We start from the raw sequence: 25,854 nt of genomic DNA on the forward strand, positions 1-25,854 counted from the left end.
ACTTTTGTCCCAGCAGGGACCAGCGTAGGAGTGACCTGCCCTGATGTGCACAATCAAGAAGGGGACACTGCTCAGGGTGACCCATGAGATTGTCAGCAGCTCCCAGAGTGTCGGGGGCCTAAGCAGCAACTCCAGGCTTGTTGCTAGAATGCCTGCAAAGTGCCCCAGGGCCTTGGTTTATAAATACAACCCCTACTAGAAGGAAGCGGGGCTCCTGGGAAGTTGAATGACCCAGGTCTGGGCCTGAAGCGATGGCACCCCAGCCAATGCCTACTGTGGGTCCTCCCTCCAGGCAAGGCAGGCTGTGACCCAGAGCCTCGCCACCTGCCCAGTGGCGCTGGTTCGTACCTGTGGGTGTGGCCCTGGGGCACTAAGAGCAGCCCTTACCCAGCTCAGCACATGCACTGTGGGGCCAGCCCAAGACCCCCAGGTAGGTGGGGCCTATTGGCCTGGGCTCCAGCACTGGGCTGAGGGCTGCTGGGGAAGCCTCTAGGCAGCATGGCTAAGACCAGCACCCACAGCCAGGTGTGTCTGCATTGGGCACGCAAGCACGGGCGCACCTTGCTTCACTTCCAGGGACAGGATGCTGCAGAGACCACGGAAGTGGAGACCTTGCCCTCAAGCCCCCCACCACAGGGAGGGACTGGAGGTGCTCCCGGGAGGGGCCATGGGTGCTGGTATTCTCTCAAGAAATAGTTAGAAGGAAATAATTTAAGAAATGAAAGCACTGTGAGGCCAAGGGTCCTTCAGGGGCAGAGTGGCCCTACAGTGGCACTAGGGCTTTGCCCTGGGCTGGGGCATGGGGTGGCTAGGGTCTGTATAGAGAAATCCAGACGCTTTTCTGCCTGTTTGCAAGTTTTCAAGGTAAGTTGTACTTGTTCCACAGCTGGGATCTGTCCCCACCCCGACCAGAACCTGCTCCCCGAGGACACAGAGCTGCAGTCCTCAGTTGCTTTATTTGTTCTGTTTGCTCATGGACGTGACCCTCGGCTCAGGCCACGGAGGTCCTGCAGCCCCTCCTTGACCTGGAGCACTAGGCCTTCCAGCTCCTGCCTCAATGCCCCTCAGGCCTGTCAGTGACACCTCCAACCCCCAACAGTTGGGCCAGGCGAGGGCTCCTTCTGGCTGTCTAGTATCCCAGGGCTATCATCCCTCATACATGGTCTAGGGGGCCGATGGGGGCCAGCAGGGCCCAGTGTGGCCCGGAGCGCATGGACTGGAGCAGGCAGCACCGTGAGCCTCTGTCCAGGCGCCAGGTCACCTGCAGAAGGGAGGGTGGGCCTCTGTGGGGAGCCCAAGGCATGACTGCCAGCGCAAGAGAAGCCTCAGGAACCAAGGGCACAGGGTGCACTCCACCCACAGAAGCCTTGCCCCAAGCGCAGGAGTGAGGGGAGCGAGGCTCCTGGGGGGGCGCCCTGGAGGATGAGGGGGCAGCAGGCCTGCATTCTCAGTTCGGAGCCAGTGTCTCCTGCCCTGGCATGGCCCCAGTCACCTCGGGGTCTTCTGGCCCAGGTGGGGGCCCATGCATGTGGCCCACAGCTGTGCCCTGGTCACCACGGTTCTGCTGTTTCTGCCGGCGGGTCTCCTTGTACCTCAGGGTGATGTCCCTGCGGACAGCAGGGGCTGTGTCACCACCAGTGACTTCATAGGGCAGCTCCAGGTCACAGGGAGGGTCCACAGGCCAGGGGGCAAGGCAGACAGCAGGCAGGCCCACCCAGGAGACAGCAGGGCTCACCGTAGGAAGAAACGCCACACGGTCCACGTGAGCACCAGCACAGAGCCGAGTGTCCAGCACTGGGAGATGTAGAAGGGCAGGGACAGCGTGAGCGTGTGCGGGTCATACTTCACCACGATGAGCAGCTCCGTGGCTGTGATGGCTGCCACCAGCCAGGCCTGCTGACCCAGCTTCTTGTGCAGCCTCCTGTGGGGGACACACGGTGAGGGTCATGGATGGGCACGAGGGCACAGGCTCTGGCCCCTGCCCACATGCCGGCAGCCCTCACGGGTCATCCATGAAGTCGTAGATCTCCCGCATGGCCACGCCACCCACGTTCACAAAGAAGACCAGTCGCAGGAGGACCAGGTAGTGCTCGGGGGGCAGCCACAGCACAAACTTCAGGTAGAACGTGTTCAGCTCTGCCAACAGAAACTGAGGGACAGAGGAGAGTGGGCATGAGCCGGGCTGCGGGGGGGCCGCACACAGGGGCCGGCCTTACCACCAGGATGATGCCGCACACGGCCAGCCAGCGGCGCAGGCTGGAGGCAGGCTTCCACTCGAAGCGGACCCAGCTGTAAGGTGTGAACTGGAACGCAATCCTCTTCATCTTGCCCCTGGAAATGTGGGAGCCCATTGGCCGGCAGCACCCGTGCCACAACCCTGGGTTCCTCCCACCCCAAGGAGCTCCCCCATAGTGGCCAAGGACCCCCATCCCAGTACCCCTAGGCCTTCCCCGAACCACTTCTTTGTTTAAAATCCCCAAGCGATAATGACAAGGTACCTCAATACTCACAGGGAGGTGGCTAGTCAGTGGCCGAGGGGAGCTGGTTAGGCGGGGACAGGCTTCCTGGGCAGCCTGGACCCAGTCCCCGGGTGGAGACCACAAGAGGCAGAATCCTTGGCTGGCATGCCTCCCAAAAGGCAAGGCCTGGCCTAGACCTCAGGGGCTCTTCCAGACCCCACACCGACATCCAGGACCCCACAGAACCAGGGCTACAAGACGTACTTGTAGGTTGGAATGTTCCAGAGGCCCTGCCACTTGTATGTCTTCAGGGACAGCCACTCGAGGGTCTTCATGCCGCAGTAGATGCCCAGCCCGTTGCAGATGAGCACGTCCATGATCCACTGGGGGCGGGAGAAGACGGGAGGTGGGTGCCCATGGGCCCCGCCTGAGGGGCCCTGTGTCCGCGGCCCCCCCGCAGGGCAGACCTGGGGTAGCACCTACGTGGTCCCACCAGCACTCGCTGAAGTTGGGCAGCTGGTGCTCCAGGCTGTACTCCAGGAACTCGAACATGACGCTGATGATGGTACACATCCACCACTCGCGGATCATCAGGGTCTGTGGGCCGTACAGCCCGTCAGCCCCTGAGGCAGGGCCTGAGGCCAGGTGGGCCACGGCCCTGCTGCCTTCACCTGCCACCCGATGCCACAGGGAGCACCCCAGGCCGTGGCCCCTGGGCCCTTGCCTGCCACACTCTGACAGTGCTAAACATCAGCCTGTGGCTGGGGAATGGCCCCAGAGACCAGATGGCTGGGAACCCAGGCACCCACTGCTACAGGTCACCTTACGCCTGAAAACCAGGTGCCCACCCACCTACCTTCAGGTACCAGCCAAGAAAGTGTGCAGGCACGAAGCCATCTAGCTTGTCCTGTGGGAGACAGGACACCCAGGTCCAGGTGGTGTGGGGGGCCCACCTGCCCCTGGGACAGCCCCCACCCAGCTCCAGGGCCCCTCCAGCAGTGCCTGCCAGCCCCAGGGATGCAGTGGGGTCTCAAGCACGTGTTGTGGGCACATGGAGACGATACCCCTAACCACCCAGCAGAAAGGGTGCCCCATCTAACTAGACAGCCCGCCTCTGTGCGAGCTGAGGGTCCCCCTGTGGCCTCCCTACAAGTGGGCTGTACATCCTTGGCCCCCAACCCTGCTCTAAGGGAGGGCTGAGCCGGGCTGGGATCCGGTCTACAGACACACCTCTGGGGCATGCCCTCACAATCCCCATCGCGGGACGCTGCCCTGCGGGTGTGACATGGTGCCCACAGGGGGGCACCCTCACCCAGATGTTGTGAAAGGGGTCGGTCTTGTTGTCCGCATCATAGATGAGGCAGTTTCCCCCGTAGTCCCTCTCGGGCAGTGGGGCCCCCAGCCTGGGGTCCACATACTTCAGGAACTGGCGGCCATCCTGGACGGTCTGCAAGGCCAGCGCCCTTGTTAGTGGGCCACACCCCAGGGGCAGCCACACAGGAAGCCAGCTAAGGCGCCGTACGTGTGGATGGGAGTCTGTGGTGTGTGGACAACACCCCACCCACCCTGGGGCCAAGCAGCCTGTCTCAACAGCTGCCCCCAACTTAGGGCCAGGCAGACGGGGGCTCCAAGTCTGAGGCAACCCTCCTCACCTGCCACAGGACTGTGCTGTGCAGCATGGGGTCCCGGGGCTCCCTCAGGAGGGGTGGCAGCTTGAGCACAGGGTCGGGCTCGAACCCCAGGCCTGGCCGCCTCCCCTGCCTGCAAGCGTCATGGCCCACCCAGGCCCCTCAGAGCAGAACGTTAGCAGGGCCTTCCCCATGCTGCTCTGGCCTCGGCAGGAGGAGTGTTGGGACCGTGCCCTGGCAGAGGCAGCGGCCCCTGCAGTCACCAGCTGAGCCCAGTCCACAGGGAAGAGCCCCCAGTCACTGTCCCCACACTCCTGCCCTGAGTGCCAGCCAATGGGCCAAGCAGGGAGGGGGTGAGGCCGGCTGACACGACACAGTCAGGCCAGCGGGCAGGTGACAGACACTCAGACCTGTACCGTGTCACACAAGCAAGGCCACCACACAACGCAAGGCAACCCCATCCCTGGCCTGGGGCCTTTGGAAGGGACCCTCAGTGACATCAACAACTGGGACCACCTGGGTAGCAGAACCGAGGAGCAGACCCAAGGGCACTGCTGCTGTCAGGGGACCTGGCCAGTCCCCGGGAGCGATGGCCACGGGCAGGGTGGGCCCCAGGAAAGACAGCCTGGGACCACAACCGTGAGCCCGCTGCAGTGAAGGCCAAGTCACAGCCCTGCCTTGGGAGAGCAGCAGCCAGGCGGTGGGAGGGGTGGGTCGCATGGGTGCTCGCTGACGCAAGACAAGCCTCCTGTGTGGACTTCCATGCAGTTTCTGGGGAGGCCCCCGCCAAGGGGGGCTTTCCTCTGCACCTTTCCCGCAGGCTGTGCAAAGGGATGCCCTCCCAAACCTCCCAGACACGCCTCAGCTGGGATGAGCTACGTGGGCCAAGTGGACCCCACCCCTGTCACATCATGAGAAAATCACCTGCCAAGTCCCAAGTCGCCCTGATGCCAAAGCCAGAAAAGGACATGACAGGAAAATCAAAGGCCAAGCCCTCGTATGAATAAGAAGGCAAAAAATTCTCAGCCAGATACTAGGAAACTGAACCCAGCAGTACTTAAAAGGTTATATACAGCACACCTAAGTAGGATTTATTCCAGGAACGCAGAGTTGACTCAAAATAAGAAAGCAAATCAATGTCGTATTAATGAAGGGAAAACCCACCTGATCATTATGCAGAAAAAGCATTTAGCACAACCTAACACCTCTTCCTAAATACACTCAACAGTCAGAAAGAGTGGCACCTCCTCCTAGATGAGGGGCCAACCTCAGTGACGGCAGGAGCCCGGCGAGGTCAGGGACACAGTGAGGCCACCCACCCTCAGCCGGAGGTCCCAGCCGGAGCAGGAAGGCAAGAAAAGGGAAACAAGGGCCCGGCTGGAAAGGAATCAGCAAACCGCAGAGGACACACCCCGCACACAGAAGCCTCAGGACACCGGCAGAAGAACAGAGCCCCTGGAACATCGGCTAGGCTGCAGGACAGACAGACATAGGGGAGTCGTATTTCTGTACGGTAGAGCCGAGCAGACCAGAAAGGAGGTTGACAGCATGGAGAACAAAGTCCTTCAGAGTAAGTTTAGCAGAGGAACCACGGACCGCGCGTCCTGAGGACTACGTGCTGCTCGGAGAAATTAAAGATGTAAATTAACAGGAACACCTGTGTCCAGGCATTGGGGACAGCTCCATGGCAGACAGAGAAGGCGGCCCTGGAACACGATGCTCAGGGGACCCACACGTGTCAAAACCATCCTGAAAAGGAGGAACAAGCAGACCCCTGTCCCTACTTCGAATCCCATGCGAGGGACGTTCCACTCAACACCTGCCCAGGTCACCCTGATGGGACATCTGAGGACTGTCAGCCGGAATTGCTCGGGACACGTGACCGCTGAGTGTCCTGTTGGGTCTGGAGGGGACCCTAGGGCAGAGAAGGGACATTAGGGAAAAACTGAGAGCGTCTGGAGAAACCTGGACTCTAGAATGACTCATGATGGGCTCCGTCACGAATGGGCCACATCAGTGTAAGGAGGTCCCAAAGGTGTGGGGCAGGCTTTGAGGACTCTCGGTACTAGCTTCCAATTTTGTAAATCTGTTTTTTAAATAAAAGTTATTTCAAATAAATAAAATGAAATATTGACCATAAAAATCATTCAAAACAAAAGCTGGTCTCCCTAGAAAATACACAAATGGTCAATAAATACATGAAAAGGTACTCAACCTTGCCAGCCACCAGGGAAGGCACATCAAACCCACACAGGATGCCACCTTATTACCAGGTGGTGCCATTAGAATGGCTAAGAGCCAAACAAAAAAACAGAACAAACAGAAAAGCAAGTGTTATTTGTGTAGGATGTGGAAAAACCGGAGACCCCTGTGTGCGGCTGGCAGGAACACGAGACACAGCCACTGCGGAAAGCAGCGGGAAGGTTCCTCGGAAAACAGAGCTGCCACCTGACCCGGCAAGGCCCCTCTGGGCACACACCCAGGGAACTGAGGGCAGAGCTTAGTGCAGGCACTTCGCAACCACACAACAGCATGAGTCACAGCAGCAAATGGTGAGGTCGCCCTGGGGGTCCACCCATGAACAGGTAAACAAATGTGTCTGTCCAAAGCGGGCTGTCACTCAGCCTTAAAGGGAGTGAATCTGGCTCCACTGCAGCGTTGGGGACCTGAGGACACTGTGCTCAGTGAAATGAGCCAGACACAAGGGACAGATGCTGCATGACCCCCTCCCAGGAGGGCCAGGAGCCGCCATATCCATGGGCACAGGGAGTGGGTGGGGGCGCCCAGGCTGGGGAGGGGGGGGTGTTTGGGGGGAAAGCTCTGGAGGTGGTGGGGATGGCTGTAGACTGCGTGAACATGCCTAATGCCGCTGAGTGTGCGCTGAGACGTGGCTAAGGTAGTGAGTTTTATGCTATGAGTATTTTACTGTAATTCAAAAAATTCTGATTAAATACACTATAATAAAAATAAATGACTAAAAACTACTCAAAATCCTAACACAAGCATGTGTGCATGCAAAGCTGGTGAGTGTGATAAGCTCTGTGTCACTGCCCCTTAGGTAAACTGTCACCGCAGAGAGTGGGGTGTGGGGCACAGGGACCCCCATGACTCTACATCCTGTGAGTCTATAATTAAGTCAAAATGTTAAAAACTCAAGACAGATGAGATGTCTAAATGTAAGATATAAAACCAAGAGATTTTAGGAGAAAATCTTAATAACCTGGTGTGAGACAAAGAAATCTGAGACATGACATAAAAGAAATAACGAAAGCTGCTGTTCAAGAGTGACGGACAAGCTACAGGCCTGGAGAAAATACACACCCAGCAGGGGCCTCATGTTGGGGCGGTTTAAAAAGCTGTCACACTCAACACGATGAAAACAAACCAACTGATTTTTAAGAAAGGTAAGGAAGGAAACTTCACCAGGAAGGACAATCGCATGGCTCATCATCGTGGCTGGGGAGCTGGTCAGCATCGCTGGCTGTTCTGAAAGCACACTAAGCCACGGCACTCCTCCTTCCACACCTGCGCTGGCGCCAAAATGCCCAAGTGCTGGCAGTGGCATGAGGCAGCTGCAACGTGGGCACACCCGCCTGCACTCCCTAGGGATGGAGGCCCGGGTCCCAAGCTACTCAGGGCAGCTGCTCAGACAGCTGGACCGCAAACACCCCAACACCACCAGCACCTGCAGGCGGTAAGCACAGCGCAGTGGCATGGCGGGAGCCACCGCTCAGGGAGGGCGAGTTGCAGCACCCACGCCAGCGCATGAGCTGCGGTGCAGATGTTGGCGGGTGGCTGCCAGCTGACGAAGGCGCCCACACAGGTGTGAACAGACGGGACAGTGCAGCTCCCTAGGTGAAGGAGTTTCACCGCGCACGGGTGACTGGCCCAGTCACACGCTGACAGGTTGGAGTCTGTGAGCAGGAGTACTTAGTAAACTAAACACCACCAAAATGTGTGCTCCTTAAATTAAGCAGAACAGGAGCATCAACACAACAGACCTTAGTGTGAACAAATCCTGAGCCCAGACCTGTTAAAGAGACACGTTCCCAGCCCCCACCCCAACCTTGCTGCTGGGCAGTGCAAGGAGGAGAAAGAGCACAGGAGCCCGGCTGGTGGCCACAGAACGAGTCCGTGCACGCCTGGCCCAGTCCAGCTCACACACTTGTGTGCCCATGTGGGATCGCAATGCTGCTCTCCCCGGGGTTTGGCCCCTGCTCAGCTCAGGGCACCTGCAAACTGGAGTCCACTCAGCCCTGGCAGGCCCAGCTGGGAGGCCAAAGGGCAGGGCCCACACCGTGCTCCACACTCAGAACAGACTGCAGAAGTGCCACCGTTACGGTCTTCCCACAACTGATCGCATCTCTGTGGGTCCAGCCTCACTTCCTTCACTTGCCCAGGGCCACGTCACCACCCGAATTCCCAGTTCATCCAACCAAGAAAACCCACTTACCTGGAAGAGTATGAAGATGAGAAACAGCTCGTAGACCACACTAACACAGAGCCAAAACCTCCAGTAGGCTGCAGTGACAAGAGCACACGGATCAGGGGCCTGCCCTGCGTGGCGTCCCCCCACCTCCAGAAGGCCTGGCTAGGCTGGGGCACACAGCGCCTCCCTAGTGCCTCCCCGCCCCTCCATTCCAGCCCTTGAGTCTTTTGATTTCTTTCCCTTGTCTCAGCCACAGCTCAGGAGGCCAGGAGACCCTGATGTGGCCTTGAGGCCCAGGAGGCCCGGGGGCCCAGGGGCCCAGGCAGCCCTGATATGGCCCAGGGGCCCAGGACAGCAGCAAACACCCTTGTCCCGCATGTACTAGCGATGCTCCTGACCATCATCAGACACGCGGGCAGGTTTTTGATGGCCACAGCACAGTAAGGAAATCTTTTAATTCTAGTGTGCTAGGTTTTTACACAGGTGTAAGGTTTTATTCTGCAATTAAGGCAATTAACTCCTTCCTTCAGTGTTACGTACTGGGAACAGCATCCCCCCTCAGGCTGAACACCCGAGTCCTGGGATGAACCTGATCTGGCCACAAAGAGCTCGTCCCCGTGGGGAACAGGGATACCCTGCCGTGTTCTACGCTGCCAGCCATTACAGGAGCAGACCCTGGACGTTCCCACCACAAAGAGAATTTTAATTACGTGCATGACTAAAGTGCTAACTGACCTACTGTGGCCATCGTTTCACACTACATACACGTCCTCTATGACCTAGACTTAGTGTTCCACACGCTTACACACTGATGTCATAGGTGCTGGGGCCCACACAGCTGAGGGAAGGGGCTTGTCCCCTCCGACTCCTCTCACTAGCCGGGATGTCCTGCCGCCTGCTCTCCTGCAGCTAACACATGCGGGAGAGAGACAGGAGGTTAAAGTCTAGAGCTATTCTAAGACGCAAAGACAGCTTTTACCTTCTAGGGTCTTGACAGTGCTGTTTAATAAAAGCCTAACCTACCTACTTGCCCTTTGTTAATGTCTGCTAAAACCCACCAGTCTGCTTCACAAACCGAGTCCACCATCAACAAGGTGGTGCTCACAGACATTTGAGAGACCTTGCCCGGGAGACCCCAGCTGGGCCATGGGTGTTCCAGAGACTCACAAGCGCATCTTGGCCGGGCCTCCTGCTCATGACCCTGCTTCGGGCGGGCGTCAGAGAGGCAGTGGGTGGGTGGCGGGCCCGCTCCACTTAGGAGGTAGGGTGCACGCACAGTCGAGGTGACCAGGGGTTCTCTGTGCCCTGGTGTTAGAGGCTCTAAGTAAGTCTAACTCCATTTTGAAACAAGGTAAGTCAAACCTCAGCTCCATGTTGCCCTCTAACCAGACCTTTCTGAGTTTCAGGAATTTTGCCTGGAGCCCCCTTGAAGCCACAGATAAGGACATTCCGTTCTCCAGGCCAGATGAGGTCCCAGGACTCTCCCAGAGCCCTCGCCCCGACACACCTTCACAGGCCTTACACACGCCCGACTCCTCCCATGACCCCTGACTGCAGGAGCTGCCTCTCATGAACACAGCCTGCTTGCTTCCTCTCAAGCTCAGTATTCATTTCTCCAACGCTGAAACTCAAGAACCTGGACTTTGGGGGTCCAGGAACACGGGGGTGGGAGGGCCTGGGAAACTCTCCCATGACAGCAGCTGTAGGGCTGTGGAGAATCCCAGGGCATTTCATGCACGGCCGCAGGCGCCCTCGGGAGCACACTCCTTTGGGAACGTCCTGCCGCTGGGACCACGTCTGGAATGAACCAGTCTCTCTCCACGTCCCATGCGCCCTTGGAGGAGGCCCCTCACTGCCCACATCAAGGCAGCCACCTCGCCCGCACTCCCCAGGGCCCAAAGGGCCCCCTTTGCTCCGTCTCCCCGGGACAACCCCACAGACGCCTCCAGCCGGCCCCCCAACTCAGTCCCTACCCCCAACACTCTAATTCTCTTCCTAAACATCAAATCTGGCCTCTCAACCACACTGGTAACATTCAGTGGAAGCCACAGGTCCAAATACATCCATGACAGAAAGACCTTTTCCACGGGCCAGTCCCACTGAGACCAATTCAGGTTGCCAAATGAAGCAACTGCGTGGCCTGTGGGCCCTGAGCCTCCTTCTGTCCTGAGGGAGACAGAGGCAGCGGGGCCCCGGAGCACCTCCACTTGGAGCCAGAAGACCCTGTCGTGGCTCCTCTGAGGGTGCTGCCCTATGATCCGAGAAGGCTGAGGACTGCCTGCCAACCGCTAAGTTAACAAGACCCAAGAAGAAGGTGCTCGTTCCTTAAATCAAAGATTGGCAAGGACACTGGAGTTTATGCAAAATAGGGCAGGGGAAAGAGCAGGGAAAGCACACCAGGCGCACCCTCCCACCACCACCCAGGGAAGGCTTATGCTCACGCTCAGAGCAAGCCCAGTGGAAGTGGCGAGCTAGATCCCATCTTGCCAGGTGACACAAGACTGGAGCCCAGGCTGTCCCAGGAGTCAGGCAAGCAGCTGCCTGCAGCAGGTCTGGCCTGGGCGGCCCGCTGGGCAGCACACAGCCGAGCCTAGCACCCAAGGGGCTCCTGTGCCATCCACTGCTGACAAGTGTCAGTGGATTTCTCTTCACCTATTCCTTCCAGATCAATCCAGGCAGCACTTGGATGTACCGGGCTCTTTGCCGAGATTCTGGAGGCTTTTAAGCCACCGCTCAGGTCAACAGTCCAAGCCCAATGGAGGCAAGGTGGGGCTGCCTGACGATCACAGGTGGAGAGGGTCCTGTGGCCCAGGCCGGGGTCTGCCCGCCACTGCCCATGGGGGCACATGGGGGCAGCCCACTGTGCCCCGGGCAGCAGTCCCCATCACAGGCCCTAAATGCTCACCCCCTTCAGTGCTACTCCCGCCCCCAGGACTCCTCGATGGGTACCAGATGTGCATGTGCACAAATGTGCGAAGCCCCACCACAACCCCTGACGTGCAGTGACACGGGAGGGTTAGACTGCAGTGTGGTTGGGCCACAGTTGGAGCGGCAGCCATGGAAGACCCAGCTGCCAGCAAATAAATCACCAGGGATGTGCTGGGACCCTGATGTGATGAGCGCACAAGACAGACCCCCCCACAGTGGGGCCATGTGTGCGTGTGTGTACGTGATGACCCCACACAGCAGCCCCGTGCTCAGAGCTCATGTGTACAAGCACATTCAGACTGAAGAGGGATTGTTCTTTGTGAGTAGTTTTTATTTATATTTAAAAATATATTTTATTATTTCCCAATTTTTCTATAATAGATACACACCCCTATTGAGACAAAAAAGAAACCTGTTACTACATCGAGACGCTCAGGAAAACTGCCCATCCCTGGCCCAGAGGCCACTCCTTGGTGAGGCTGAAGCCTGGCCCTGGGTGGGACTCACAGGTGGGCTGGGCTGGGCAGCCAGGGATGCTCTCAGCTCTCCAACACCAGGGGGTGGTTAGGACCCCCATAACTCAGGGGGTGGGAGAGTTGGCGATGCCAGCCCAAGTCCACGCTAACCCCGTGGAACCCCTGACCCACAGGAAGAACCCCAGACCTAGAGGCGGTGGATAAGGCAGGAGAAGGGCTGTGGGCTGCAGAGCAAGGGGCAGCAAGATGGACAGGGGCCGTGGGGAGAGGGTTTGAGGGCGATCCTGGAACCCGGCCCCGGCCCTGCAGGTTGACAAGAGCCAGCGGTGGCCACCCAGCGGCCAGGTGGTGGGACACTCACACCCAGCAGCATACGCCCAGAGCGACCACTCGGAACAGCACTGCCACGCGGGCACACACGGAGAAAGAAATGCAAAGTTACCTGGATGAGGTCTGGAAAATGGCCCGTCTTTAGCTTGTGTGACTCCAAAACATAAGAAAACCAAAATACTGGCCACAATACCTCTGCAAATGAAGAACAAACAGTCCCTCAGTGTGCGAAGTGGAGGTGGGCAGGGAGGGGCCCAGGACACCCACTGCGGTCAGCAGACCTGGTGGCCAGGTCGGAAGGAGGCTGGCTGACCCCATGCTGACTGCCCGGAGGCCATGCCACCCCGGGCAGCAGGGAGCAGACCCTGCACTGGGCTGCACGTTACTCACCTGCCCTCCACCAAACACCCCTGCTGCCCACATGATACCCTTGCAGGGTGGGGAACCAACCAGGCAAGGCCCCCGACAGGTGTTTCCAGAAGGCTCTTCTGTCCTGAGGCCAGCTCACCCTATCCCAACAGTAATGCCAAGACAACGTTAAGACTGGAACTATGCCATGCATGAAACACAGATGTGCCTGCCCAGGACAGGAAGAGCAAGGTGACAGCCCAGAGTGGCTGTTTGCCCAGCCATCCAGGGTCTGAGGGTGCAGGGCCACTGTTCTCCCATTGGTGACTGTCACACTCCCATGGGGCGCTGACTCGAGACAGACAGGAGGCTGGGCCTCCATACACTCAGCCAGCGTGAGGACACAGAGTAGCGAGCACATGCCCGCACAGAGCCAAGGGGTGAACCTCACACGGCAGCCCTCCGCGCTCCTGCCCAGCCCCGCACCACGACCAGGAGTGGGGCTGAGACCCTGCTGCCTTGCGTGTGGCTGGGAAGAGCATCTGGCCACCAGGGCAGCATGCTGCCACCATGCAGAGTGCAGACTCCTCCCTGGCAGTGCAGGCACAGCACCTCCAGGGGACACTCGTGTTTCTGGTCCAACCCAGCCTCTGGGCTACAGGAGGCACACGGTGTCAGTGCACATATGAAAAGCACTGGCAGGAATGCCAGAGGACCACAGGGTCCCCAGCCCCTCCCCTTCCCAAGGGCTGAGAAGGCCCTGCCCTGCCATCTCACTGGGGTTCCCCTGCATGGGGACAGTCTCCTCCCTCACCTCTCTCTACTGGAAGGGACTCAGGACTTTACTGCCAGTGGTGCTCGAAATGCCCCTCTGTGGCCCTTGGTGAGCTGTCCTTTGGCCCCTGGGTCGCTCTGACACAAAACCACCATGTGGGGTTTTGTTTATTCTGAGCACTTCTTTCCTGGTGCCAGGAGACGCTCCAGGCCCACCTTGGGTACTTCCTGCTGCAGCCTTGGGGTCAGCCATTTCTCCAAGGACCCAGTGCCTTTATGGGGAACAATCTTAGGAACCACAGTCTGGGCCCTGGGGTGCTCCTTGCCACCAGGGTTTCATGGCCACCAGACGCTCTTAGCCGGCACAGCATGGAGACACGTGGGTCCTTAGGGCATATACACAAACTCATGAGTACTTAGGCGTATCGACCTGTATGGATGTTAAGTTAAACACGATTCTGACTCTCTAATCCACAACACTGACCGTTCCAGTCCCTCCCTGTGTTAGTATGCGGCACCCCACCCAGCCGTGAGAAGTGTGACTCCCAGCATCCCCACCTACATCCTTAACTTCAGGCCCAGATTGGGCACAGTGGGATCAGAAGCACTGGCCAGCACCCAGCGAGAAGCAGCTCACCGAGGTCAGCGCCCACACAGCCACTGCTGTGCCAGAACCTTAGGGGCCCTGCTCACTGCAGGGCCACCAGGCCAGCTCCCGCCTCCGCTCTCCGCATTCGCGGCGCAGGGAGTCTGGCCGCGTCTGTGCTCCTTCCTGGGTCCCGCCTCCCAGCCGACACTCCTTTGGTCTTCACACATCAGGATCACTCTGTTGTGGAGTTCCATGGGTTCTCACAGATGCACAGGGTCGTACACTCACCCCAAACACCACGTGTGTTGTACAGAGAGCACACACTCAGCACCCTTAAACCCCATGCCCTCCTCCCCATTGCCCTGGAAACCACTGGTTCTTTCCCCAGTGAAAAGCTGTACTTTTGCCAGACGGCAGTCAGAACTGAGCAGCTAGCAGCCTTCTCTCAGTGGTACACACGTAGGACACCACCACGGCTGCAGGGCGTGAAAAGGGGGCAGCAGGCTCCAAGTGGAGCCACAGCACTAATTCCAGGTCAGCAAACCAACACTTTCTAGTTCACCTCACTGCAGCTGCAGCCGCATCCGTGCAGGAACATGACCTCTAACCGGTCAGCCTGGGTCACCTGGTCAGCACTGGTGAGCTGACCGCCCCACAGCCTTCCGTCCCCTTGGAGGGCGACCTCGCCTGAACCTCTGCACTTTGCTAGTACTCCTCTCTACCTGTGAAAACCTCTCCCTTTCCCGTAGCTCAGGGAGCTCCTTTCTGGTGCTAGATGGGAGCTGCCTGACTCATGAGTCTCTGACTAACACCAGTCTGATCTCTGGATTTCCTCCACTGAGTTTTTGTTATTCAGTAGTAGCCTGATAGTGCATTCTGTTTTACTGCTTAATATTCTCTCTGGATGTACCCGAGTTCATTTATCCATCATTTACACCTTGGGTGCTTCCAAATTTCAGCAGTTATGAATAAAGTCGTTATAAACATCTGGGTGCAGGTTTCTGTGTGGACACAGTTCTCAACCCACTCGGATGAACACCCAGGTGTGTGGCTGCTGTACCACGACGTGTCTAGTTCTGAAAGATGTCAAGCTGCTGTTCAGAGGCCGCACCACACTGCTGTCCCACCGGCACAGGGCCCCCGCTGTGCCACGTCCTCATCAGCATGTGGCAGTGTCTGGTGTTTCAGCTGTTCCAATAGCTGTGCATTGGCAACTCATTTTTAATTTGCATTTTCCTGGTGACAAGTGGTGCCAAGCCTCTTTCATGTGCCCATCTGTCATTTGAGTATCTTTGCTAAGGGGTCTGGTTTCAGATCTTTTGCCAGTTTTTGCTTGTGTTGTTTTCTTATTATTGAGCTTTAAGAGTTCTTTGTGCATTTTGAATCAAGTCCTTTACCAAATGTGTATTTTGCAAATATTTCCTTATCTTTTCACTGTCTTAACAGTGTGCTTTGTAGAGCAGAAGTTTTTAATTTTAACTGAGTCCAACTTAGCCGTTTTTTTTCTTTCATGCTTGAATTGTTTTTGCTGTTGGATTTAAAAAGTCATCACCCAAACCAAGGTCACCAGGTTTTCCATGTTTTCTTCAAGGAATTTATAGTTTTGTATTTCACATTTGGGTCTATAACCCATGTTTAATTAATCGCTGTGAAAAGTGTAGGGTCTGTGGTAATCCACCTTCTGCATGTAGATGCCCAGCTGCTCGGTACAATCTGCTGAAGAGAGTGCTCTGCTCCGTGCGATCGCCCTGTACGTGTGCGTCTGTTTACTGAGCTCCATCTACCCTGCGGCCAGGTCAGTCGGTCCTCTGGCTTTGTTCTGCTTCCGTATTGAGAACGTATTGTTTTTTGTGTTAGAAAAAGCATAAAATATTTACATTCTGTATGCATTGTTTATAGATTTGCATTATTTATATATACAGCAAATGTCCTAAATGTCACCAACAGACAAACGCATCAATGCACTGTGGGGTCCACAGGAGAACACTGCCCAGCAATGACCAGAACCACTACCAGCAGAGACACAACACGGATTTTACAAAACCATCAAGTGCTGCAAGAGGCCAGACACAAGGGTGCATGAGGGTGACCCTGTGTGCACAGAATTCACAACCGGCAAGGGCGACAGGTCAGCAGGCCCGGGCCAGTGGGGTGGAGGCCTGATGGCAGGGCTCAGAGGGAACTCAGCACACACCTCCACTGGACACGTGCATTTGTGGACACTCACAGAGCTGTACACACCAATTACAGACAGCCCCTGAACAGGGGTCGGGGCGCTGACCTCTCACACAGTCCAACATCCATGTGTAACCTGCTGCCCAGAAGCCGCAGAAACTACTGTCAACTACCGGGCATTGTGTGCATTACAGTTACCACATGCGGTATTCTCACAACAAAGCAAGCTAGGAAACAACATGCTTTTCAAATTGTTGCAAATCTCCAAAATATTTTCCAATATGTTTACTGAAAAAAATCCATGTGTGAGCAGACTCACACAGTTCAAACCTGTGCTCTTGTTGTTCAAGTGTCAACTGTAGAGTGTACGTTAAATGACACATCAGTACAGTAGACTTCAACAAAACCTACTGCTCCAAAGTGACAGAACTTGTTAGATCCATAAAAATGACAATGATACACAAGCCAAAATTGACAGTGTAAGGACAAATTTCCTACATTTATATTTCCTAAATATTAATTTTTTTGAAAATAACCTTTAGAAAGTATTTTCTGTATATGAAACCTAAGCCCAGGGTTAGGTTTCATATAAAGCTCTCACGTAATGAAAATAAAAGCTTCCTCAAGGCCCTGGGGGAACAGTGGCGGAGGTCGAGCGGGTGAGGAACGGACTCAGCGCCGATGAGCCCGTGTACCCACGTGAATGTCCCCAAGGAAGCGGGGGAGCCACAGACATGCTTGGGAAGGTGGTGGCTTCCAGGAGGAGAGGGAGAGATTCTGGCAGAACCATGGGACTCCTTCCGTGCTGGGAGGGCAGAGACTGCAAGCAAAGAGGACGTCCAGTCCCAAGAACAGAACTTGAGAGCAGAGGATGCCTGAGAGCCCTCAAACTACCCCCTCCCACCCGCACTGCCGACTCCCAGGCCCCTAACAGTGAGCCTGCACGGGGCCTGGAGGCAGGCATCTCTGCTGCTGGCGGGTGGCACCTTTGCGGCTCATCACCCCAGCCTCTCACACTGGGGGCACCCCCGCCAGCCTGCCCCACTGGTGACAGGCCTGCGGTGCAGTCAAGCAGAGCTGACAGGATGGCCAAAAACGGGCAGCAGGGAGGCGTCAAGCAACGGGCAGTGCCTGTATGGACAGGTCTCAGACTGGGGACTGACACCCAGGACTTGGAAGAGGTTGGCCCACAAGGCCCACCGGGAGCCAGTGCTGGAGACGTGGGGGACAACTCAGCACGTGGGGCTAGGAGGCAGGGCATCTTCCAGGTGAGGTCAACACGTGCTCCTCCAGGGAGCAGAGCCCTGAGCCCAGAGCCCCTGGCAGCCGTTCCCAGCCAGAAACGTCCTGGCTGCAACAGAGACAAGCTGGGGGAGGCCGGAAGCCACGTGGTGTCCTAACGGGCTGCTGACACTTGTGGAGCAAGGAAGGGGTTCACATCACACCCAGGCAGAAGTCAGGGCACCTGCTTGGCAAAAACAAGGGCTGGCTCCAGTGGCGAAGGGTGCCCAGTCCCAGCCCCACCGACCGACGCTGACCAGCGTGCCCTGGCACAGCCAGACCTCCAGGGCCTCCCTCTGCTCTGCCTCTGCCCTGGTACCAGCCTCCAGACCCCTGCCTGGACTCCTCCAGCCGTCCCAACAGAGAAAAGCGGATTGGGGGAGCTGGAGGAGTCCAGGACCTGGAGGAGGGGTGAGCTCCAGCGGCTGCTGGCCCTCCTCACACACTGACACTGGCCTCGGAAGCCACGCGTCAAGCAAAGGACACAAACCTGTGGGCTAGTCTGTTTGCAGACGGTCCTGAAAACAGTCCACCCACATCCTGACCCGCAGAAAGGGCTTGTCCTCCAGACAGTCATCTGATGTCTTAAAGCCAGTTTACAGTTTTTACAAAATGTTAAGAGTGTAGAAGAACGAAGTAAAGAGAATGCGTTTGCTCCCCCACTTCTTTTCAGAAGAGCTCCTAAAGCCCTGTAACCTCCCAAGTACTGAGAGCCGGCAGGTGTCTTTTGTTATGTTAATGAGGGGGCTTTTGGACCCCGCCTAAGGATGGGGGCTGGTTGCCAGGAGAACCACCCCTGAACTTAGAGGGTAGGAACTTTCTGCTTCACCTTACAACCTCCAGGAAGTTGAAGAGGGGCTGGTGGTTGGATCAGCTGCAGGCCAATGACTCAGTCACGCGCACGAAAGGAAGCCTCCATAGAGACCCAGAAGGAGAGGGCGTCAGAGAGCTTCCAGTTGGTGCACACCTGGAGATCTGGGGGCAGTGGAGGCAGAGAGGGCACGGGGGCTCCAGGCCTCCCCACACACCCTGCCCTGTGTGTCTCTTCCGTCTGGCTGTTCCTGAGTTGTATCCCTTTATAATAAACTAGTGATCTAGTGAGTGAAATGTTCTCTGGATTCTGTGAGCCGCTCTAATCGAACCGAAGGAGAGGGTTGTGGGAACCTCAGGTTTATAGCTGGTTGGTCAGAAGCGCAGCGACAACCCCGACTGGCATCTCCAGTGGGATGAAGCCCTTGCCCTGTGGGGTCCGACACGGCCTCAGGGTAGATGGTGCATGAGTCAAGCTTTGGACACTCAGGTGGCACTGGAGCACAGCTTGCTGGATGCGGGGAGACTGTCCCCACCTCAGAACCTGCAGCCACCACCTCAGGCTCACCCATTGCGGCTGCAGCAAAGCACACTGGGACGGTACCCTCAGGGGCCCCGAGGACAGGAGGGGGAGCAGCTGAGTGCTCCTGCCCGGGGCAGCCCTGGGAGGTGCACCAGGCATGCACACAGCGAGGTGGGAGCCCAGCGGCCCGAGGGATGCCAGACCCCTGACCTGGCCAGCCCACCTACAGCAATGGCCCGTGCCCAAGCACACCCGCGCCACCTACTGGGGCCCGGTCACCTCTTGGTGTTGTAGGCCGTGTCCCGGGGCGTCTCCTCCAGCAGAGTCACATAGCCAAGCACACAGGTGAGAATGAAGAGCACGGTTAAGGTGTGGGCTCGCCTGAAACCAGATACAGAGGCCATGTCAAGGCAGGGGCACGCCAGCACACACGTGGCCCACAGTCAAAGGAGAAAGCCAGGCCCATCTGCCACTCCGACATGCCAGCTGAGGCTCAGGCTGGGCAGGCCGGAGTGCTCCAGGCTGCTGCTTGGGGGACGGGGGCGCATCCCTCTGCTGGCACCCACAGCAGGTCTGTTGCACAGAGTGGCACCGCTCACTGAGCAGGACTATGCTGAAACCCCACATCTGAGGGATGCGCAAGGATGGCCGCTGGGAGATGAGGACTGGGGAGGAGGCAGCAGGACCCCGAGCAGGAAGGGTGCGCACCCCGAGGTGCCATGGCTTGGGCACAGCTCTAAAGCCCTGATGGGGGCTCCCCGGTCAGGGACGTGCCCCACCACTGAGACAAGAATGCAGGCTGCCTCATGTCAGATGGGCACCTGGCCCCCTTCATTTTAACAAGTGCCTGCAAAGGGGGCCACAGACCCAGTTCCAGACACAGATGAGCACTGATCCTTGAAGGGGCAGCATAACCCCTCGGCCTGTTTCTACATCTCCAATGAGGATGCTTCCAGCCCCAAAGATTGTATCCAGCAGAAACATCCTTCAGCCATGAGAGTTAACTACACATTCTCAGGTGAAGGAATGTGAGCTTTGCAGCCAGCAGACCTGCTCTAAAACAGATGCTCAAAGGGGAAATGAGCCAGGAGGCGTGCTGCCCAGAGTAAAGACAGAGCGACAGGACCCAGGTGTCCGGTTAAGTAAGCTCGTCCTCGTCACCCTGAAGCACCATGAAACACATTCAGCTGCTGACACCATCGCGACGCTGTCTGGGGACCACTCCAGCCGAGGGCAGGCCAGCCGGGGCAGCATGGGCTTACGTGGCAGAGCAGTGACCCTGGGGCGTGAAGGCTCAGGAATGTTCATGGTGCCCCTAGAGCAATGCTCAGAATCCCACAGACATAATCAAAAACACATGGGCTGAACCAGTTTGAAGAAGACATACATACCCCTATGTTTATCGCAGCACTATTTCAAATAGCCAAGAAATGGAAGCAACCTAAGTGTCCATCAGTAGATGAATGGATAAAGAAGATGTGGTACATATACACAATGGGATATTACTCAGCCATAAGAAAAAAACAGATCCTACCATTTGCAACAACATGGATGGAGCTAGAGGGTATTATGCTCAGTGAAATAAGCCAGGCAGAGAAAGACAAGTACCAAATGATAAGAACAAAGAAAAAACTAAAGGAACAAAATAGCAGCAGACTCACAGAACCCAAGAATGGACTAGTAGTTACCAAAGGGAAAGAGACTGGGGAAGGTGGGTGGAAAGGGAGGGATAAAGGGAACAAGGGGCATTACGATTAGCACACCTATGTAGAGGGGGCATGGGGAAGGGGGTATAACACAGAGAAGACAAGAAGTGACTCTATAGCATCTTACTATGCTGATGGACAGTGACTGGGGTATGTGGTGGGGACTTGATAATGGGGGGTATCTAGTAACCACAATGTTGCTCATGTGATTGTATGTTAATGATATCAAAAGAAGAAAAAAAAGACATCTGCACCCCCGGGGTTCACTGCAGCATTATTTTCAACAGCCAAGACATGGAAGCAACCTGAGTAGCCATCAACAGATGAACAGATAAAGATGAGATACATGTACAGAGTGGAATATTACTCAGCCATAAAAAAGAAGGAAATCCTGCCATTTGCAACAACAGAGATGGACCTAGAGGGCACTGTGCTAAGTGAAATAAGCTAAAGACAATACTGTGTGGTCTCACTTTTATGCAGAATATAAAAAGAAACAACATATATAGATACAGAGAACAGACTGATGGCTGTAGAGGTCAGGGTAGGAGAAATGGGTGAAGGGGGCCAAAAGGTTAAAAAAAAAAGAAAAAGAAAACAATAAAGTTTTCTTTCTGATAGAAATGTTTTAAAAGTCACTTTACAAATTTACGTTGTTGACCAGTAGTAAGTCTAAGAGGCACGTCACCTGTAGCTCTGAGCACTTTCCAACATGCTATGTGGGCACTCCGACTGAGAAGATTATCAGCCCTGTTTATAAGGACAGACACACAGATGTGGACCTAACCGCCGCTACTAAGATAAAATAGCATGTGTACAAGAAGGGCCCCACCCTTTACAGGGCACTTTTCACAGGCAGCTAATGATGGTGAAGAAAGTTTCTGCACTGGAGAGACAGAATTCAGTAACCCCCGTCCCCAGGCCCGTGCTCTGTGGCCCGTGCTTCCCTCTGATTTTTCAATTAGTTTCCTGTTTTGATGTTTTCCCTGAGAGGCAAGGTGGCGCGGTGGAGAAAGCATGGCGCTTAGTACCAGCTTTGCCACTTGCTAGATTTGTGATCTTGTGCAACTACCTTCATCTTTCGGTTTTCCCATCTTTAAAATTAGAAGTAGTAACTTGCAAACTTGGTGTTGAAAATAAACATATTACCTTAAAAGTTTGGGGAAACACAAACACTCCCTTGTCTTGAACTCAGCCCATCTGGAAGGAAGCAGGGCCCCAAGGACAGCACGGGAGGCTCTGCGGGCAGACCACTTTGTCCGCCAGATGTCAGCGCTGGCAGTGGCCCCTTGTTCCACCTCCCTGGTGTCTAGGAAGACATATGCCTGTTTTGGTTTAGCGGCTGACAGGTAACTCTGGGGAAGGTATGGGTCCTGTGATCCAGACAGGACAAGAGTGCCAGAAATCCTGAGACTCCAGTCACTCAGCAAGGGGGAGGGCTTCCTGACACAGCAAGTGGAAAATACCCACTGTTGGTCCCTCTCTACAGGTGACCATGCTCACTGTGCGTGTGAGCAGGAAGACAGGCCTGCTGAGCCAAGCAGAGAAAACACGGAGGTGTACACAACGATGCCTCAGCTGGAAAAGGTCAAGACCAGATGCCCTGCCCACCGTGTGCAAGGGACTCCTGGGGCCATGACACTGACCCTCCCGGCCTGCTGACCAAAAGGACATCAGCCAGAGAGTCATGTTTTCCAGATGTGGACAAAGCTGTTAAACCCCTAACCCACAATGACTGAAAAAGGCCTGAGGCACCTAGGCCCTCCCACATACTTTCACTGGTACTGTGAAATGTGCTGACAGCAGATCCAGGAGTCCCTAAGGGTGCTCGCCAAAGGCTCGGTGTCATCATACACAAGCATACAAGCATTCTCGGGAGTTACAATCCTCCTCCTCCTCGGACTGCGGAGCTGGCCAAGAAACCTGCAGTGGCCATTCGCCACCTTCCCTCCACACGCCGCTCCTTTGAGTCTGGGGCTGTGGACATTCCCCAACGCAGACCACCACAACCGGCAGGAGTGACCATATCCTTGCCATCACAGACCCCAGCCATCCTCACACCCCCTTCCTTGGCCTCAGGCAAAACCTGACTCTTAATTCCATCCTTATGGCTGATAAGCTGTAACTGTCGGCCTCCTCCCCGTCTCCCTGTCTCCGACCCACAAAGGAGGCGACGCGATGAGATATCGAAGACCTGAGTGGGCCAGCCAGGGGACTCAAGGCACACCAGCTCAAGAGTGGTGCTGGAAAGGCACCTCTCATATTTACTGATCAGGCATCACATTCTTGAGTGAGTTAACAAGTTTCTAGACACAATGATTAACATGTTTTACTCCAGGAATATAATAGCCTCCAGGTCGCTGGGACAAGTCATCCCTGGCGCCAGGCAATGAGGGGGTAGAGATAACAAGGGTTTAGATTTCGAGAGCTGCGGCATGCACCACAGATAACAAGGAAGGCAATCAATTCCCATAGAAACAGAATGATCTATGGATGGCAACCTACAGTAACAAAGAAACTCAAAATCCTCACACATGGCCCCCCAATACCGGAGTCAGTGGCCCCCAAAGAAGCCCAACCTTTGGAAACAAAAACCCTAAAAACAAGGTTTGGGGTCATGGAAAAGTTCCTCTGAGTAATTTAGAATGTAACGTCATTCCAACAAACATACACATTCAGTCTTTACCTTAATTTTTCGGTACCATAATTAAAATTCTACAACACAAAATAAGAGTTTTTAAATCCCAACACAGCAGGTTGGTGAAGGGAGACACAGAAGAAGGTAAGTAGCCATGCTCTGCAGGTAGAGGATGTGACCCCTGCCACGCAGGCATGTTACCTACCATGAGGAAGCACAGCGCTCCCTTCCCCTGCACAGGTGAGGGGGAGGCCCAGGAAGCAGCGGGAACCTGCACACACCTCATTGCACGGGGGGGTGGGGGGTCACACCCACCCAGGAGGCCCACAAGGGAGGCCTCATGACACTTCCTTCCTGGAAAGCTTCCTGGCCCCGTCAGCCCTCCTCAAAGGTAAGCTCAGCCGCAGCAGTGTTGCATCCCATTCCCACTGACCAAGCACCTGGGCAGGGACCCCGAGGGCCACAGGTCTGCACTGTGGAAGAAATCGCACCAGGTGAGCAGTCACACTCAGCACCTGTAACCAGCACATCTGTGACTTCTGAAATTCCAGGCTCCTACTAGAACCCAGGCTTCCTGTTTTAGTTCTCTGCTGTGTCCCCTAGAACTGAACTAGCACCCAGTAGGTGCCCCCAAATATGTGCTGAATGAATGGGAAACAAGGAAAGTTAGCCCAGGACCTGAGTCTCCAGTTGTCATGCTGGGCTGTGAGGACAGTACTGGGGATAAAGTGAAGGTTCCTGTGGCCAGAATTCTTACCTGGCCCTGGTTGGCTAGCTCACTACACACCTGTGGGCAATGCATCGTTATTGACTCTATATAAAGAGCTCTTCCCAGTGCTTTGGCCAACATGATGGCAGGGCTGCAAGGCTGCAGGAGAGCAGAGCAGAGGCTGAAGTGGTGGCAGCGCTGAGGACAGAGACTGGGATGGCTGTGCAGGTAGAGAGGCCTAGAGGCAGAGACAGGCTTGCTGCATGCAGACTCACTGAGTGAACAGGATTCTAGCGATTGACCTGCCACCATGGAAATAAAGTTGGGTATAACCCTTTCACCCCAGGAACGTTCTACTGTCATTTCTCTGGTCACATTGAATCCATACTGAACTTGCCCAGGGCTGAAACCTTGGCAAGGCAGGTGCCCTCCTGTGGCAGTGTGAAAGGGAGTGTACCCCCACCCCCACCCCCACTGCAGTGTGAAACCCCCAGTCCCCCAGCATGGTCCACACAGCATGTCCAGCAGGGTCCACTGTGCTGGGGTCACTAGCTCTGGACACACACCCCACTGATGAGCACCCTATCCCTCTCCTCCCACCGGCTACTTGCCCCCCAAAGCAGCCAGCCACTAACACCCACAGTGAAGACCCCCGACTTGGCCTAGATGCCGGCTGGCCTCCCCCAACCGCGGCCACCTTCCGTGTTCCTCCTGGGTCTGATACAAACCAGGACACCGAGCAGCCCCATCCCCTGAGGCTTCCACCTTCCCCCGAAACGCCCGATGACTCCCATTGGGCTCTCTGGTTCGGGTCAGACCTTCTTTGAGGATCCACACCTCGATTCACAAGAGGCGGCTTTCACGTCGCCCTCCCCTGGCAGCTGGCACCGCACGTCTGTCTCTCCCGGGAGCTTTGGTGGGACCGAGGCCCCCTCTACTTCACCTGTGCCCCCAGGACCTCCCACAGGACTCCGACGCCGGCACTGTTGGTTCAGCTGGGCGGCAACAGAGCAGCCAGCAAGGCAAAGCCAACCCTCTCTCATTAGGTTGCTTTCAGTGTACAGGTTTGTCTCGCTAACAGATGAAGAGAAGCTCGGGAAGGCGAAAGCCAGCCCAAGGGCACAGAGCCATGGACGCAGGAGCCGCGCCTGGAGTCTGTCGGTCCGGGGTGGTTCCCGAACCCACACGCCCCGAGGCGTCAAACAGGGGCGACACGCCAGAGCACGAGCTCTTGCAACGGAGGCCCTGGGGCAAGAACTCTCCTGGGGCTGCTACCTCCAGACCCCATTAAGGCAGGCTGCGGGGGCAGGCTGGCCCCGAAGCTTGGCCGCACTGCGCGGTGCGGGGGTCGAAGAGCTGCCCAGCGAGGGGCCAGAGCGGAGCCTTCGCTCGGCAGACGCCCACTCGACCCCGGCGCGCAGTCAGGCGCCCATGCGGGGACCAGGGGACTGGACCTGGGCAGGAAGTCGGGGGCGCCTCCACGGCCCCTCTGCGCGCACCCGCCGCGGGACGAGACCCCGGGGCCACCCCGCCCGCTGCCCGCCCCCCGCCGCGGCCGCCTCACCAAAAGAAAGTGTTGGTGCCGTCGTCGTAGACCTCGGACTCGGTGCTGCGGCGGCCCGCACCCGGCCCGGCCGCTCGGCCCGCGGGCGCGCCGTCTGGCGGCTCCTCCAGCGCAGCTTTGCCCGCGGGTACCGGAGACCCCGGCCGCGGCCCCCCAGCGCCCCTGCGCTCGCCCCTTCGCATGGCGCCTTCCCGGCCGCTCCGCCCCGCGCCTTGACCCCACGTTCGCGAGGCGCCGCGCACAGCGCGGGGAGCGCTGGGAAGTGGTCGCGGCGCTAGCTCGGCGGGGTCTCGGGAGAGCAGGGGCGGGGGCGATGAGGAGGGGAGCGGACGGTGCACTATGGGACTCGTAGTCCGTGCGCCTGCGTCGCGGGGCATGCTGGGCTTCGTAGTCCACGACGCCTCTGCTCGGAAGCAGTGCTCGCTGGGATACCACGAGGTTGCTAGGTAACCGGAGGCGGCCCACGAGGGAAGAGGAGTGCCGCCTC

At 56.7% G+C, this 25,854-nt stretch overlaps 1 protein-coding gene across 4 annotated transcripts; it reads right to left on the reverse strand.

The window, feature by feature from the left end:
• Positions 1 to 937: 937 nt before the first annotated feature.
• PTDSS2 (phosphatidylserine synthase 2) lies at positions 938 to 25,630 on the reverse strand. 4 transcript variants are annotated; one of them, XM_057506769.1, is made up of 13 exons: positions 25,368 to 25,630; positions 19,016 to 19,131; positions 12,363 to 12,445; positions 8,541 to 8,608; positions 3,772 to 3,906; positions 3,316 to 3,366; positions 2,943 to 3,056; positions 2,724 to 2,842; positions 2,217 to 2,331; positions 2,004 to 2,149; positions 1,736 to 1,921; positions 1,493 to 1,607; positions 938 to 1,261 (listed from the first exon to the last, which is right to left on the reverse strand). In XM_057506769.1, exons 7-13 carry the CDS (start codon positions 3,048 to 3,050, stop codon positions 1,154 to 1,156), a joined length of 897 nt encoding a protein of 298 aa, XP_057362752.1. In that variant the 5' UTR covers positions 3,051 to 3,056; positions 3,316 to 3,366; positions 3,772 to 3,906; positions 8,541 to 8,608; positions 12,363 to 12,445; positions 19,016 to 19,131; positions 25,368 to 25,630; the 3' UTR covers positions 938 to 1,153. The 4 variants fall into 4 exon arrangements, with proteins under 4 accessions (XP_057362752.1, XP_057362754.1, XP_057362753.1 ...); XM_057506771.1 differs by having other exon boundaries at positions 19,030 to 19,131; positions 25,368 to 25,549; XM_057506770.1 differs by lacking the exons at positions 8,541 to 8,608; positions 12,363 to 12,445 and having other exon boundaries at positions 19,030 to 19,131.
• Between the last annotated feature and the right edge of the window lie 224 nt (positions 25,631 to 25,854).

The sequence above is a fragment of the Manis pentadactyla genome, chromosome 9 (assembly GCF_030020395.1).
Source record: "Manis pentadactyla isolate mManPen7 chromosome 9, mManPen7.hap1, whole genome shotgun sequence".
Lineage (NCBI taxonomy): Eukaryota > Metazoa > Chordata > Mammalia > Pholidota > Manidae > Manis > Manis pentadactyla.

What these genes read in the sequence shown, in the direction of transcription:
- PTDSS2 (XM_057506771.1), bottom strand. Translation starts at nt 25,549, where the DNA reads ATGCGAAGGGGCGAGCGCAGGGGCGCTGGGGGGCCGCGGCCGGGGTCT. An exon ending in ATTTTCCAGACCTCATCCAG is followed by an intron (nt 8,609 to 12,362) that starts GTAACTTTGCAT and finishes TTGTCACTGCAG; the next exon opens with CCTACTGGAGGTTTTGGCTC. An exon ending in TGGAACATTCCAACCTACAA is followed by an intron (nt 2,332 to 2,723) that starts GTACGTCTTGTA and finishes CCACATTTCCAG; the next exon opens with GGGCAAGATGAAGAGGATTG.